At 36.6% G+C, this 16,739-nt stretch overlaps 1 protein-coding gene across 1 annotated transcript in view; it reads right to left on the reverse strand.

Annotated features, from left to right (window-relative positions):
- Positions 1 to 3,089: 3,089 nt before the first annotated feature.
- Positions 3,090 to 16,739, reverse strand: part of XPO1 (exportin 1) — a 48,162-nt gene continuing 34,512 nt past the window's right edge. Inside the window, exons 11-25 of the mRNA XM_055328203.1 lie at positions 16,082 to 16,240; positions 14,292 to 14,489; positions 13,542 to 13,680; positions 13,174 to 13,355; positions 12,930 to 13,086; positions 12,674 to 12,837; positions 11,768 to 11,902; positions 11,315 to 11,498; positions 10,680 to 10,786; positions 8,364 to 8,558; positions 6,902 to 7,070; positions 6,108 to 6,242; positions 5,867 to 6,026; positions 5,693 to 5,789; positions 3,090 to 4,187 (exon numbers count right to left, since the gene is read on the reverse strand). Coding sequence (XP_055184178.1) covers positions 4,041 to 4,187; positions 5,693 to 5,789; positions 5,867 to 6,026; positions 6,108 to 6,242; positions 6,902 to 7,070; positions 8,364 to 8,558; positions 10,680 to 10,786; positions 11,315 to 11,498; positions 11,768 to 11,902; positions 12,674 to 12,837; positions 12,930 to 13,086; positions 13,174 to 13,355; positions 13,542 to 13,680; positions 14,292 to 14,489; positions 16,082 to 16,240 — 2,328 coding nt within the window. The 3' untranslated portion in view covers positions 3,090 to 4,040. The remainder of the gene's footprint in view (positions 4,188 to 5,692; positions 5,790 to 5,866; positions 6,027 to 6,107; positions 6,243 to 6,901; positions 7,071 to 8,363; positions 8,559 to 10,679; positions 10,787 to 11,314; positions 11,499 to 11,767; positions 11,903 to 12,673; positions 12,838 to 12,929; positions 13,087 to 13,173; positions 13,356 to 13,541; positions 13,681 to 14,291; positions 14,490 to 16,081; positions 16,241 to 16,739) is intronic.

Here is a 16,739-nt window from a genome sequence, read left to right on the forward strand (position 1 = left end):
AACCTGGGATTTCATCTCACAACCCTGAGATTAGGACCTGAGCTGAAAGCAAAGAGTCCAACATACAACCAACTAACCCATGCAGATGCCCCTATTTTTATTTTTTTTTTTTAAGCCTTACATCCAACGTGGGGCTTGAACTCACAACCTTCAGATCAAGAGTCATGTGCTCTACCAACTGAGCCAGCCAAGCACACCATGACTTTTTATGAACCTCTTTTTCATGGAGGTTTAACATTCATGTTTTGATAGAATGAATTATGCTGTTACCTTTTTTGTAGGAATCCCAACACATATACTGCCATATCAGACCAATTAGGTCCTCTGTGTATTCTAATGTTTTTTTTTTTTTTTAACTCCTTCCCTAGCTCTGTTGGCTTCAAACGTGAGATATCTGTACCCTAGGGAAGAAAGCCTACCAAAGTAACTAGACTCCAAGTGAGGTAAGGAAAAGCCTGTGAAAGCTGAGCTCACACTCCGCTTACTTACTCATTTTCAAATCTAAGAGCACATCAACTCCAAGATGTACCAAGAATGACAAAACACTGTTAATTCTGACAATGTACTTGACAATCTTGCAATGCATGAATTGGTTATAGCAGCCTCTTTTTTGAAATTTCAATCTATTCACACTTATTTCTCATGAATAAAACCACACTGCTCGTAATCTGGTAGGCAATTCCCTGCATTACAGCTTCTGGGAAGCTCCCCTCCTTAGGGCCCAAGAAAAACTTGGTTGCCACTTTGCAATAAAATATGGAATTGTGGTTATCCTTCCAACAAGAACATCAAATTGTCCTGCTGCTTCTGTGAACCTTTTTTCGTACCCAGAATTGTTTTATTTTGATGTTGGACCATCCTTTTGAAGATACTTAGCAATTAAACTAATGCTCACAAATGGCTATGATTAAGTTCACATGTGGACAGGCAAAGACATGTTACTGGTGTTGCTGGGACACCAGAAACTGTAAGATGCCGCGGACTGTTAAGTTATATTCCAATTTCCTAAGAGCTAAAATGTGTAGAAAAAAATGCACCTTAGTGAGGTATGGTGTCAGACATATTGTCAAGTTTGTCTAAATCCTAACCAATTATCAAGGAGACTCAGCTTGTGTGATCCCATTTTTCAAGTTCAAATGACTTACCCAAGATTCTCCAACCAATGAGTGTCTAAACCAGGATTCAGACCCAATTAACTATGCAAGGTAATTCCAGTACCCCCAACTCCCCCACAACCTGTAACAATTCAGACTAACTTGTTTCCAAGAATTAAAAAGCACTATATCAAACAGCTGAAATGGACAGTTAATCAGAGTGTTGTCAATTACCTTGAGGGGGACCCATTTATGATCAATGTGCAATTAAGCAAGAAATGCCTAAGCTATACTTAATTTGCTATCACTATGGTTTTCTCTGGTTTTGGTCAAATCTCTTTGCTGAAGTTAAACCACTTCATGCAGGGACTGAACTATGGGTTAGAACACACGTCTGAGGAGAGCTTTGTGCCAGAGTTTAATGTTTCTAGTTCAAAGGATCTATGTATTTTCCTTGAATGTGTTTAGCTTATATAAACACTGAAGAGATGATTCTTTTAGGCTATAGCTCTAATTACTTGTATTCAAGTAATTCAATGTATTCAAGGTAAACATTTAACATTTTGTGGAGTTCAAAATAATATGTATATTTAAAGTACATGACAATAACAGAAATCAGAAGGGGAAACAGAGGTAAAGTATTCTAATCCATTATCTTCATTTCATGATCTAAGATGGCTTCTCTACTAGTTCTTACCATCATATCCACGTCCCCTTTTACTCTAAAGGTTTTTATCAGAAGTTTTTAATCACTTCTGGTTTCATTTCAGTCAACTTGGTTGCATGTGAAGTTGGGAAATGTCAGTCAGGAGGCTTAAGTACCCAGTTATAATACAGTGGTTCAATTATTAAAACAAATGAGTAATATATACTGAGGGAGAATTATCAGTTAACATGACATTGTCCTGAGGCCTGTACACAACGTTAGAAGAAAAAAGATGCAAATTTACTCTTGGCAGTAGCTGAATCCCCGTTGCCAATCATCTCTAATTCAAAGCCGACTATCCTGGTTTCAAAGCCAAAGCTTGTTTTCTTGCAACATCTAGAACATACCAAGAAAGCAGGGGGTAGACAGTGGATGTGCTAGAAGATAAGAAAATTGCGTATGATCATTGGCAGCCACGGTGACTACTACTCAAATAACAATATGCATTTCATAGCTGTATCAAAACCAATCAATCTGAACCTTAAGTCTTGGGAAATTCCAGAAAACCTCTTAAAAGCTGCTTTTAGGGCAAAAACAGTACTTAAAACCAAATAAAAGATTTTAACAGCTAAAGTTTGAAACAAAGTTTCCCAATGTTGTTCTTCGAATACATTTAAACTTTTACCATTTACCTCCTAGAAAGAAGTTTCACACAGGATTATATCCTACTGAAGTAATAGTTTTGCCAAAGCCTATAAAGTTGGAGTACAGCAATTATACAAAATCACTGACTCTGCATGAACACGAGGCACTTCAAATGCTTAGGTTTTAGTCTAGGTTTATAGAAGGTTAGATTCAATCCTCTGGAAACAGGTTCACCCAAGCTAGTTTCTTTTTTCTATTTTCTTAGTTCTACTCCCTTTCATGTTTTATAAGACATCTACACATTTCTCCCCTTCTTCCTACCTTTCCAAAGGGTTAAGGTCACTTTCTAAGGGCTGTATCTGACAAGAATAAAATTAATCAAGAATATTTGCCACAGCTTCTTACACCTGTGTGTTCTTGTGCTTTTTATCTGTTACACATAACTCCTCACCAGGAAATAAGATGCTTTAAAGGTGGATAAAGCAAGTCACACTGTCACAGAAGGGATTTGGATCTTGAGAACAAAAGGGAGAGACTGGAGCCTGGAGCAAGTTTGATTTACCTAACTGTGCCATAACTCTCAATAACCCAGAGATCATGTTTATACATTAACAGGTATCCACTTTACTTAAAAATGTTACCTAATACATAACACACATATAACCACTTTAATGTAGGAATAATTTTGAGCCAATAAAGGAAAATAAATGTAAACCAAGTTTATTTTGCTTTTTAAGTAGTGTTCTTAAAGCACTACAGCTTGGTAAACAATGTAAATTAGTATAAGTCATCTCAAAAGCCAGAGTTTTGTTTTGTTTGTTTTTTAATGAGTTGTTAAAAAGATGCAGCCTATTCTAACAGGATAAATATTTTTAACCATTTCACTTCGAGTTAATGAAGGCTCACAAATGAGCAACACTCCTCATTGAGGAAAACAAAAAGCTGTTGTCGACAAGCGACAGCACACACACACAAAAACAAAAAGAACTGTGTAAAAATAACTAACTGTGTTCCCATATTTTTTGAAGTCGCTTTACAATGGGATGATATGCACATGATCTTGCTGCAAACTTGCCATACAGACTCGTAATACATGTAGTCTAGACAAACGATTCAGTCCAAGAGGTGCTAACTTCAGACAATGCAGCACTAGAATTCTCTTAACAACGCAATTTGTTTTACTCATTATCTTTTCTTCTAGACTGAAATACAGGCTAGAAAGAAAATGCTCCCTAATTAAAAATCGATATTGTTTTTACAGGAAAATTGTGTAATTTTGCATTAGAATTTACAAGTATATGCTCAAATTAAATTTGCCTCCTCCCCCCATCCCATCCACAAAATGGGCATGAAGTAAAATTTTTTAAAAATGCCTTAATTTTTAACTTCATGCAAACTAAATAAAGATGACCAAAACAAAAGCTTAAAACAATGGAAGGATATTTCACAGAAAATTTCTTATACAAAAAACACATAAGAAAAAGGGCCACTAGGTGACATTTTAATTTACAAATTGGCATCATTTTGGTCGACAAATATCCAGATGCTGTTTTCTTCTGCTAACAAGAGTTGCAGAGAGGGGGGAAAAACCCAACCAAAAAAAGGAAGAAAAAAAAAAAAAAAAGAAAAAGAAAAAACCAGCATGACTTCTTAGTTTAATCACACATTTCTTCTGGAATTTCATGTGGATTAAGGATGCCAGGGACAGACATTTGAAGTTTATGTTTCTCTTCCTGAGCCTGTCGAAGGGCTGTTTCTCTTTCTTCCAAAAACAGATCAGATGTATCTTCACCTGCAAACTCCTGTGACAACAAGATAGTTAAGTGTTAATATAACCAACTTCAATTTTGGAAAATGTCCTCCTGGGAGGGGTGGAGGAGGAAGATAGACAAGCACCTCCCTGTTTTGTCTACACAATGATAAAACCTATCCTTCAATTGGTTGCGTTAATATTATAGTGTATGTATTTTTAAAGATTATATGTATTACAAACAAAATGCAGGGGGGTAGGAGGAGGGAAGGAAAAGCAGGCTCCCTGCAGAGTGCAGAGCAGGGTAGGGGGGTTTAATCCCAGGATACCATGCCCCAGAGATCATGATCTGAGCTGGATGTTCAAGGTGTCCCTAAATTATAGCATACTGATACAATTCTGTGTAGCTGAAATTAAAACCAAAGGTGTTAACTGAGGAAAAAAAGTTTACTAAAAACGCATAGTGCGGGATCCCTGGGTGGCGCAGCGGTTTGGCGCCTGCCTTTGGCCCAGGGCGTGATCCTGGAGACCCGGGATCGAATCCCACGTCGGGCTCCCCGTGCATGGAGCCTGCTTCTCCCTGTGCCTGTGTCTCTGCCTCTCTCTCTCTCTCTGTGTGACTATCATAAATAAATAGAAAAAATTAAAAAAAAAAAAAAAGGCATAGTGCAATGTCATATATAAAATATACTTCCATAAGACAAGAGATTTAAAAAGTTGCTTCTCCTACAACTAATGATAAAGTTTAGCTACATTGTGACTATATAGCTGTTTTTTAAATATTTTATTTATTTATTCGAGAGAGAGAGGCGGAGACACAGGCAGAGGGAGAAGCAGGCTCCCTGTAGGGAGCCGGACACAGGACTTGATCCTGGGTCTCCAGGATCAGGCCCTGGGTCGAAGGCGGCGCTACACCGCTAAGCTACCCCAGGCTGCCCTATATAGGAATTTCAAATAATTTTCACTCTCTTTGGCATTCTCTACTTATGACATAGCTAATATATTTACAATTAAAAAAAAAAAAAACCTATTTATCTTAGAGGGAAAAAAAATCTGAGTATCATGTACGACCAATCCTTATTTAACCTTTACCAGTAAGATAATCCATCAACTTACAGATGTTACATTACTTTTAAATTTGTTTAAAAAGAAAGTAATACAAGAGAATTTCTTCTTCCCATAAATTTAAATGAAGCATTGTGTGACAACAGTAGAAAGAAGTGGATTATCCGCTAATTTGTCTTAATTCCCTAAAATGGATTACTAACAAGATGGGTATGAAATCCCCAAAGGGGCAATCAGTGTTTCTTTCCCCATAATGCACAATTTAAAAATCATCTATAGGATGACATGACCATATTCCAAGACATTTTGATCTAACAAGTTTCCAAAAACATTTGTAACGCATCATGTTCTCAGCGATGACTTAGTTTTTCACTATCAGTCTAGGACTAGTAAGCTTGAATACCACTCAAAAATCCCATTCATTTTGCTTTAACAAAAAGTGGTAAATTGTACAATCCAACAACTAAAACATACCAAGTACAAGGCACGTACCTTTATTTGTACTAGGAAATCCCTAAGATGTTCCTTGAAAGCAGGAATATCCTGATTTAAGCTGAAAAGCCCTGTCACAAAGAGCTTTACTTGAGCACTGCAAAACAAAACACAACGATTAAATATCACTGTTTTTTAACTGAAAAATATAGGTGTATTAAAAAGTGTATTTACTCTTGTAGATGAGGGAATGCAGATTTAAGGAGATTTGCCACATATTCCTGAATGAACATTTGGTTGTTAACTGGATTTCCAGGATTTAATGGTGTACTTATTTTTCCTTCTTCAACCAAATTAAACATATATGCCAGTATTGACGCATGCATTGTCAAACCTGTTGATAAGAAGAACATCATTAACTCCACAGTTAATAACAACTTGAACACTTAAGATTTTCATGGCTATAAATTCTTACCAGCAGTATGTGAGGTGTCTGTCACAACAGAAAAGATATGCTGAAGAATATCACAAAAATAAGTTTGATAGAAACTCTGAGCTGCAGCTTCTTCTTGTGCAACATTTTGTAAGAGTGTAAAAAGTATCTGTAAGCCTAAAATGTACAAAAACACCAACGAAGTTATTACAGCCTGTTAACATTCACACAGAATTTCCACTATTCAACTATTCTGATTCAAAAGCCATTCTTAACCCTCTTTCCACTAGTGACTAATAATTATTTGCCTAAATTACCTTGAATAATGGAAATTCATCTAGCATCAATGTCTGCTTATAAATTACAGTAATAACCATTACCCACTTTCCACTATTTCTGAAAGTTTAGTATTCTCTCCAAATCAACTCTAAAAACAGCATTACGAAAATACGAGTATATTACATAAACCAGTGTCTATTAAAAAATAAAAATTTATCTTGAAGATGTGGTTTTCTCCTTATTTTGACCCTTAGCGGCACAGAGGAAAAGCATATGGGGAAAAGGAAACATTGGTATGGATGTGGAGAAGTAATGTCGCTCTACTTTGAATTTCACACCCATCTCCCTGTAAATCAACCCTACACCTGTGGACTCAACCATAGAAGAGAGGATTCGACTGCTTTTAGTATTTACTTAGACCTACATATGCCACAGATGTACTCACACAAAACCCACATAACAGTGCTACCTAATTCCTTCAGATCTAAGCTTAAGAGCCTGTGGATTGTAAGATGAATGAATAAAAAGGGTATTTAAATAAAAGGACGTGTATTTACCTGTATCTGCAACATTCCTCATAGTATGTTTGAAAGCCCAAATAATGGAATCCAAAACAAGTTTAAATTGTGCAGGTGGTATTGCCAGGAATGCTGGGAAACAATGAGAATTGACAGCCTGAAGTAGTAAGAAAAAGTTTGTTCTGTGTTCAGGATATTCTTCAAAGTCCTATAAACAAAAGATGAGAACAAAGTAAAGTTTCAATGCCTTAATTATGTTTAATAAAAAAGAAAAAGTAAATCCTAATTTAGTATAAAGCTTTGGAATTGTTAATTTTATTTTTATTTTTTTTTATGATAGTCACACACACACACACACACACAGAGAGAGAGAGAGAGAGAGAGAGAGAGAGAGAGAGAGAGAGAGAGAGAGAGAGAGAGGCAGGCAGAGAAGACAGGCAGAGGGAGAAGCAGGCTCCATGCACCGGGAGCCCAACGTGGGATTCGATCCCGGGTCTCCAGGATCGCACCCTGGGCCAAAGGCAGGCGCCAAACCGCTGCGCCACCCAGCGATCCCCAAAGCTTTGGAATTGTTAATGGGCCCCATACAATGTATGTAAGATATAGGTTTCCGGATCAGCAAACCTGAAATCAACACAATTTGCCTCTCATGGAAGATGTAATTACCACTGATTACACAAATGAATTACTAAAAATAAGGACTACAAGGTCCCATTATAAGGAGTCAAAACCCATAAAGAACATATTTTCAAGTTACTCTTAAGAAAATTACTACCATGTTATGATACTGACTTCAAGATCACAAATATAGATCTGAGAATTTTTAGCTACTGTGTAAATTTGTAGACTTAGATCTACATTTTCCTTACTTAATACATTTCCCCATTTCTTGTGTGTGTGTATATACATATACATTACTGTATACACAGTTTTTATGTAAATTTACTATTTTGCAGTTAAGATTGTTTTAAGATTTGAGGGAGAGTACATGTGAATTGGGGGGAGGACCAAAGGGAGAGAATCTTCAACAGACTCCTTGCTGAGTGTGGAGACTAGACTTGGTGTGTTACCTCCCCATTCTGAATTCAAGATCAAGATCCAAGATCAAGACCAAGCGGAGACCAAGAGCAGAAGCTCAATCAACTGAGCCATCCAAATGGCCAAAGATCTTTTTAATAGTAAATACATTTTTTTAAAAGATTGTATTTATTCATGACAGAGAGAGAGAAAGAGAAAGGGGGGCAGAGGGAGCAGTCTCCACACAGGAAGCCTGACGTGGGTGGGACTCGATCCCGGGTCTCCAGATCACGCCCCAGGCGGAAGGTGGCGCTAAACCACTGGGCCACCAGGGCTGCCCAATAGTAAATATTTTTAAAAGTACTTCTCTGGTCTAAATGTTCAAATATTTAAACTAGTTAATCCCATAGCTATCATTTATGCTTCCAAGACTTACAAGGATACATAATGCAGAACTTCCCATACTGAAATGTAAACCACATACCTTATTTATCATATTCAATGTGCATTCAAAAACAGCATCAAATATTTGAGGTATTTCAGCTGTTATATGTCCTCCTAACTTGTTGACAATAATAGCCATAGTACTAAGCACTTCTGGTTCTCTAGCAGCTGGTACATTTCTCTGATAATCAATGAGAACTGCATCCAATAAAGGAGGAACAAAATTTTCAGCAACCTGTTAAAAAAACAAAAAACAAACAAACAAACAAAAAAAAAAAAACAAAAAAAAACTTTACCTAAGTTTTATCCTATGCACTTGCTTACCATCATAAACAGCTAGGTCAATGTTATATTGAAATTTAGGTTGAATATCTGCTTAAAACTGGAAAATCCCACGTTTCATTTAAAAAAAAATTTTTTTTAAAGATTGTTTATTTGACAGAATGAGAGCAACAGGCCACCCACTGAGCAGGGAGCCCAATGTGGGGACTCAATCACAAACCTTGGGATCCTGACCTGAGCCAAACGCAGTTGCTGGACCAACTGAGCCACCAAGGTACCCCTAGAAAATCCCGTTTTTTAATTTGGTTTTGGACATTAAGATTTTTTACCAAAAGAAACCAAGGAATTATAATAGGCTGGGAAGAGCCACAGATATATTGTTATTTCAAATCTAATTGCTAAGGTTAAACTAAGGCCCAAAATGAAGTTACTGGCTACAAGTTACTATGGCAGGGCCAGGATTTTAGGGATATGGTATATGGGATAACTTACCTAAAAGAAAAGAAAAGCCCTCCTAATCAATACTGCATTAATTTTGTCAATGAAGATCTATAAAAACCAAGCAGTGCATATCTAATACAAAGTAGACATCCATTCAATGATTTTTATTAAACTTAGTGAATGCTAACTGGTAAATACTTTAATAACACTTCAGTAATTCTTTCCTAACAAGATGGATCTTAAGTGTGTTTTTGAGTATTTTTTTTAAAAAAAGATTTTATTTTTTTATTCATGAGAGACCCAGAGACACAGGCAGAGGGAGAAGCAGGCTCTATATGCAGGGAGCCTGGTGTGGGACTGGATCCCAGGTCTCCAGGATCAGGCCCTGGGCTGAAGGCAGGTGCCAAACGGCTGAGCCACCCAGGCATCCCTGTTTTTGAGTATTTTTTAATTCACCGCCCCCTTCAATACAAATCTTGGTTGTAAAATGATACCTCTCATTATTGTCACTGATACTCCTAAAATTTGCCCAAGCTACTCTAAATTGTGAATTTCACATTCCTTTAATTCATCTTATCTTTGTCCAGTTTTCTTTTTTAAAAAATTTTTTAAAGACTTTATTTATTTATTCATAGAGACAGAGAGAGGCAGAGAAACAGGCACCATGCAAAGAGCCTGATACGGAACTTGATCCAGGGTCTCCAGGATCACGCCCTGGGCTGCAGGCTGCCCTCCAGTTTTATTTCTTAAAAAAGATATTATTGATTTATTCATGAGACACACAGAGAGGCAGAGACATATAGGGAGAGAGAAACAGGCTCCACACAGGGAGCCTGAGGTGGGACTTGATCTCAGGATTCCAGGATTATGCCCTGGGCCAAAGGCAGGCACTCAACTGCTGAGCCACCCAGGCGTCCCCTCTTGTCCAATTTTAAATACATTTCTGATCTCATAATACACTAGTTAAAAATCTTTCAACATTTATTATCTTGAGAATTCCACAACTGTCTTCTGAACACGTTCCCTGAAAAATATCTCATTTGTTGGAACAAACGCAACAGCACACTTGTCAACCAAAGATTAACATGATAGATTCTTTGTAATGTTCAAGGATCAAGACAATCAGTGGTAGAATAAATTAAAAATACACGCTTTAAAAAATAATAACCCACATTTTCCCATGTTGAGGCATATATGGAGTATGGTTAAGACTCTGAAACCATTTTCTTTTCTGGAAATGATTAAAAACTTAAAAAAAATTAAGAGTAAAAGAGATTTCTAAGCATTCCACTGGGAAAGCCCTTACTCTCACTTCAGAGCCAAATTAATGACAGCTTTGTAAACTGCTCTGAAGAATCATGAAGAAACAAAAAAATTTCTCCCAAATGTCTACCTATCTACAGGGGGCGAAAAATGACCCAAGCTACCTTATTAAGCATCACCTTGTTAGTGTCCTCCACAAACAGCAATTTCTTAGGAATATGGTACATAATATTTTCAAGTATTCACGGACTCAAAAAATAGGTCATTGTAAAATAAGCCCAAAAATTTCCCTCAAAATTACCTTTAAATGAGCTATGTGCATAGACCAGAGAATACAGCATCAACTTAAAAAGCAAAACATTTCACTTACCATCTGTGGATCATTGGACCGGCTCACCCAACCGGATATTAACTTTAAAGTTTCCCTTTTTACCGTTCGCATACTTCTAATCAATGGCTGCTTTGTAACCATCTCGCCTAAAAAATACAATCCAGTGAAATCTAACTTGACAACTACAACTCTACATTGGCAGTTACATGTACTTCAGATATAATAGCTCCCATTTACCACCCAAAGGCATAAAGACAAGGGCACACAGATGAATGTACTGGGAAAATAAACGAAGACTAATTTTATAAGGAAAAGGTGTATGGAACTCGTTAAAAATAATTGTCATTTGGAACATTGGGAGAGTTAACTTAAATCTTTGAGAAATGAACATTACACTAAGACTGAATGTAAAAAAAAATTTTTTTTAAGATTTTGTTTATTCATGAGAGAGAGAGAGAGAGAGAGAGAGAGAGAGAGAGAGAGAGAGAGGCAGAGACATAGGGAGAGGGAGAAGCAGGCTCTGTACAGGGAGCCTGACGTGGGACTCGATCCCAGGACTCCAAGATCAGGCCCTGGGCTGAAGGCGGCGTTAAACCCGAGCCACCGGGCTGCCCAAGACTGAATGTAAAATTGATTTGCTATTCACAATTCCACAAAAATTCAGAATCACTTACCATTAGCTTGGATAGCTGCTGAAATATTTTCACTGAGGCACTTGTATACATTAAGCATATCTAAATAAATTCTCCCAAGTTGAATTACAAAGGGGTGTCCGACAGCTTTGCAGGCTCTAACATTTGTTTTCAATATGCTACCAAGCTGCTTGACAGTTTCCGGGTCTTTAAGTATATCCACATTCTGTGAAGGACAAGTAATAAATTTATCACATGAAAATTTAAAAGCAAAAAATACTACCCACACCTACTCCAAAATCACTACCACATTTACAATGCAAAATAGGGAAACACAGAAATCTTTATTACCTGTAGCTACAACTATGAATAGATTAACATTCCCAATATACCATCAAATCAGAAAAAAATTACAGTATAGTTTTTGTTACTTTTGAAAATAACACGGTCTTCTTGAATTCCATTTGAACTTTGATAAAAAGAAGTAGAACTTACTTTGGTTGCCTGCTGGATTATGCTATCCCAAACCTGATTAGGGAGTAGCATATATTTTTCTATCAAATGTTCTTGTACTGTTTGGTCTGTTTGTGCACCAATCATGTACCCCACAGCTTCATAAAATGTATGGACCTATGTAAAATGGCAGACATTTTATGTTTATGCATCATAAGGATAACCACATACAACCAACTTACATATGTATTAGACCTTTTGTGAGTCTGAGAAACAACTTACATTAGGTAAGAAAATAGCCTAATAAACTTCTGGCTAAATTTTTGCCCTACAATTAAAACTTAATGACTCCAGCAGAGATGTGGGTTGGGGGGATAGGTGATATAGGTGATAGGGACTAAGTAGTGCACTGGGTGATATATGGAATTGCTGAATCACTATATTGTACACGCATAACTAATATAATACTGTATGTTAACTATACTGGAATTTAAAAAAACTTAACCATAGATGTATGTTAAATGAATCCAAAGGTGTTACTCTATTGCCATTTATGAATTCTGAGTAAAATAGTAGTCATGAGGTGCCTGGGTGGCACAGTCAGTTAAGCATTCAACACTTGGGTTTTGGCTTGGATCATGGTCTCATGGTCCTGAGATTGAGCCCTCCCACCCACCATGTACTCTTACTCTAATAAACAGACCTTTAAATAAGAAGAAAAAAAAATAGTAGTCATTTTCATTTCTTTGGGTGGAGACTGGGTCGAGGGGGAGAGAATCTTAAGCAGGTTCCCCACCCCTGTGAAGCCTGATCTCATAACCCTTGAGACCATGACCTGGGCCAAAATGAAGTGTTGGACGCTCAACCAACTGAGCCACCCATGTGGCCACTGTAGTATTCATTGTCTATGAATATGCATACTACTACGATGCTCAGTGCTCTACGTACCTGCTGAGGTTGAAGATCACAAATTATAGTGTTGATATTGTTCAAAATTTCATCAATAAATGGCATTACTTCTCCAACCTGAACCTGAACAAAATGCCTGCGGCATTTCTGAGCTATTTTAATAAATGTATCACAAGCCATGTCTTGGACTCCATCATGGGTCTCTAACAAAACAAAAATATTATCAAAAAATTTTAAGAAAATTTGGGGTTTCTTTTCTTCAATAAATATAAATAGCTGAATAATAAGGATTTACCATGCATGAATTCAAACAACTTGTTAACTACAGTCTTCAAAAACTTCCAGTGAGCTCTTAAAAATCTTGGATATTGACCTACTATGTACATGATATTTGATGCAATAATAGCTTTATTATCTTTGCCTCTTTTCTGTTCACATAATCCTAAAAGATCCTGTAAAATGAGAGCAATTTCAGTCATTTATAATAATACAATTTAGTTACCCAAGAGCTCAGCTCACATGTAGTATCTCTTGCATACCTTTATAACAGTAACAAGAAAGCGTTTTTCATCCTCTTCATGCATTGCTCCACTAATGGAGCCTATTGCCCAACACAATGTATTCAAATTTTTCCATGACCACTCTGTACCATTCACTTGATTGTGAAGCTTCTCAGTCATTATTCTTTCTGTATCTACATAATCCAGATGAGTAAGATAAACTACAAAAGAAGGGAAAAGGTTCTAAAAGATCAAATTCTAAACTATGAACAAAAAAAATTTAATAAGAAATAGCACAGCAATAAAAGTGATTATTAACAGATTCAGAAAAGTATGCTCCATTTCTTAGTTATTTCCACCCCAGAAGAGAATTAAAAAGATCAAACCAGCAGGATTTCTTGACTCACCTAATGTTTCTCTCATATTCTTATACAAATTAATGGAATCTGTATCCTTCATGAATTCTCTGACAACTTCTCCTTGATCATTTTCTACAACCAATACTTCTTCAGGTTTAGCCATACGACTAACCATCAATAAACGGACCTGCTCAACCAAACAAGAAAAATCTATTACATCTTTGAAATAAGCATTTCACACTTTAGACCAACATACCCCCAAAACTGTTCCCACAATACAGAACAGAAACATTACGAAATGCAATTTGAGGGGCACCTGGATGGCTCACTCTGTTACATGTCTGCCTTTAGTGCAGGTCATGATCTAGGTATCCTGGATCAAGCTCCAAATCAGGCTCTCTACTCAGCAGGGAGTCTGTTCCCTCTCTCTCAAATAATAAAATCTTAAAAAATGTAATTCTACAACAATGATTTCCATGCGTTATTTATCACGAATAAAACATATACTATTAAGTTTCCTGTCGAGAGTGATTCATTACACGCCAGTCGGTGATCTTTTAATTTGCATTTCTAATAAACTCATTGGAATGCAATCTGCTTCTACCAAAACACTATGGTTCTTAAAACAATCCTTCTCAATTTTCTAGCTTTGAAAACATGGACAAGTTGTTGGATGCTCTTTTTCTACGTTTTATTTAGATTATAAAAGTCAAAATAAAATAAAACCCACTATTTCATTAAGTCTTCAAAATTATAGCAAGAAATAGGAGTAGCATTCACCACCCACTTTATTGTTACCTTGGATAACACGGGCAAATATAGCTGCCTCCTGGGAGGAACATCAAAATGTTGACTTCCGGATAGCAATGGAGAAGCAGATGTAGAGAACGGGCTCTCTCTATAAAGTTCAGCTGCCAAGTGATTCCAGTACTCAAGACAAATCTTGAAGATTTCAGTTTCCTCCACTTCTGATACCAACAACATATAATGAAGAGCCTATAAAGAACACCGAAAATATTAAAAATAATCCCTTACATTATTTTTTACCACAAATTGCCTGCCATTTGTTATGTTAATAGGATAAAAATTCATGTTTCATTTTGCACAATTCTGAGGTTTCATTATTCATCTAATAGACTAGAAATTCTCTAGGAGCAAGTTGTACTTTCTTCAGACATATTCTACAACACTTCGAAAATTTTGTTTATTTTTTGGTCAATACACATGTTAAAAGTTCCCTAAAAACGTATGGATATTAAGGGACATTTGATACAAATACTCAAAAGGTTTAAACAATCTATATGTCTATTGATTCATGAATGGGCATACAAACTAGGATACAATACAATGTATTGGTTCTGTTATTTAGCTATAAAAAATACTGGTACATGCTGTAACACGAATGAACCCTGAAAATACACTATGTGAAAAACACTAATTACAATACACCATATACTAGGAGTTCACTTACATTAAAGGTTCAGAATAGATAAATCCATAGGGAACAAATTAGTGGTTGCTAGAGGCAGGAGAAGACCGGAACGAAGGACCTATGTATTTCAATGGGTACATCACCCTTTGCAGGTGATGAAAATGTTTTAGAATAGAGGACACTTAATAATTCTGTGACTCTCACTAAAGTTGTACACTCTAAACACAGTTTTATATTATATGGATTATACCTCAGTTTCTAAACAACATCTTTAGACTTTTCATCTCAGAAATGTCTGAAGACCCCTTAGGAATTGAATTGTGATTATCAATTATTGATCTGGCATTATGCAGAAAACAGAACAAATTCAGCTTGTAATTCAAAATTAACGTATTTTATGTGACAATAGGTAAGAGGAGGTCACAAGTACAAACATCTTATTTATTTTAAAAGACTTTATTTTCTTCATGAAAGACAGAGAGAGGGGGGCAGAGACATAGCAGAGGCAAAAGCAGGCTCCCCAACTGAAGGCAAATGGTCAACCACTGCGCCACCCAGGCATCCCTATTTATTTTTTTTAAAAAAAGGTTTTACTTACTTCAGAGAGAGGAGAAAGAGAGGAGAGAGGAGAGAGGAGAGAGGAGAGAGAGAGAGAGAGAGAAAGAAAGACCCAGACAAGCATGCAGGGAAGGTGGAGAGACACACAACAGAGGAAGAAAGATACTTTTAAAAAGGATTTATTGGGCAGCCCGGGGGGCTCAGCAGTTTAGTGCCATCTTCAGCCCAGGGCGTGATCCCGGAGACCTAGGATTGAGTCCCATGTCAGGCTCCCTGCATGGAGCCTGCTTCTCCCTCTGCCTGGGTCTCTGCCTCTCTCTGTCTCTCATGAATAAATAAAATATTTAAAAAAATAAAAAGGATTTATTTATGAGTGGTGCATGCACAAGAGTTGGAGGTGGGGTAGAGGGAGAGAGACAAGCAGGCAGGGCTCTATCCCAGGATCCTGTGCTGAAGGCAGACTCTTAGCCAGCCACCCAAGTGCCCCAAAGGTACAGACATTTAAAAAAGAAAAGGTAGACATTTTACAACAAAGGCCTTTCTGAAAGAATTTTCATTATATAAGAATTTCAGAAGCCAAAGGCTCCACAAAGCCTACCTCCATGAGTGTTTCCCTGAGATTTAACCTTTTCTCTATAAGTTGACCATGTTCCTTAAGAAAGGTGCAGAGAAACAAACTGAGATTTTGAATAAAGTTCTGTTCATCATCTTTTCCATTTGAGTATGCAAGTCGAATATTGGTATTTAAAGGAAGCATCTACAAGTTTAAACAGGGACCATTAGTCTGCATCTTTAAAAAAATCAACCGTTAAGTACTAAGATTTCACCACCTTGTTACTGATATTATAAGCCAGACTTAGATTATTTCTCACTAGGAATCCATACTCAGTTTACACTATAGCATTTTTGTGTTTTAGTGGTTTTTAAAAATGTTACAAACAGTAAGATTTCACAAAGTATCTTTGCATTTTTTCCCTGTATCAGACTTTTCCTTCCTTAGTGTTATTAAAAAACAACATTTAAGTAATTCATTTGGATCACTAAGGTAATGTATTATGGTTAACACTCTAAACAATTTCATATATACCTAATCAAGACTGTTAATGTACAATCTCTTCATTTCAGAGTCAAAGTCAGAAACAAGAGGTGACATTAAACCCCAGGTTTCCAAGCTTCTAAAAAGTCTATGTAAATAAATTCCTAGGATACTTCCAGAATCTCTATTTCAAGGAATTTCCAAATGTTCATTAAAATGT

This window comes from Nyctereutes procyonoides, unplaced genomic scaffold (genome assembly GCF_905146905.1).
Source record: "Nyctereutes procyonoides isolate TBG_1078 unplaced genomic scaffold, NYPRO_anot_genome, whole genome shotgun sequence".
Lineage (NCBI taxonomy): Eukaryota > Metazoa > Chordata > Mammalia > Carnivora > Canidae > Nyctereutes > Nyctereutes procyonoides.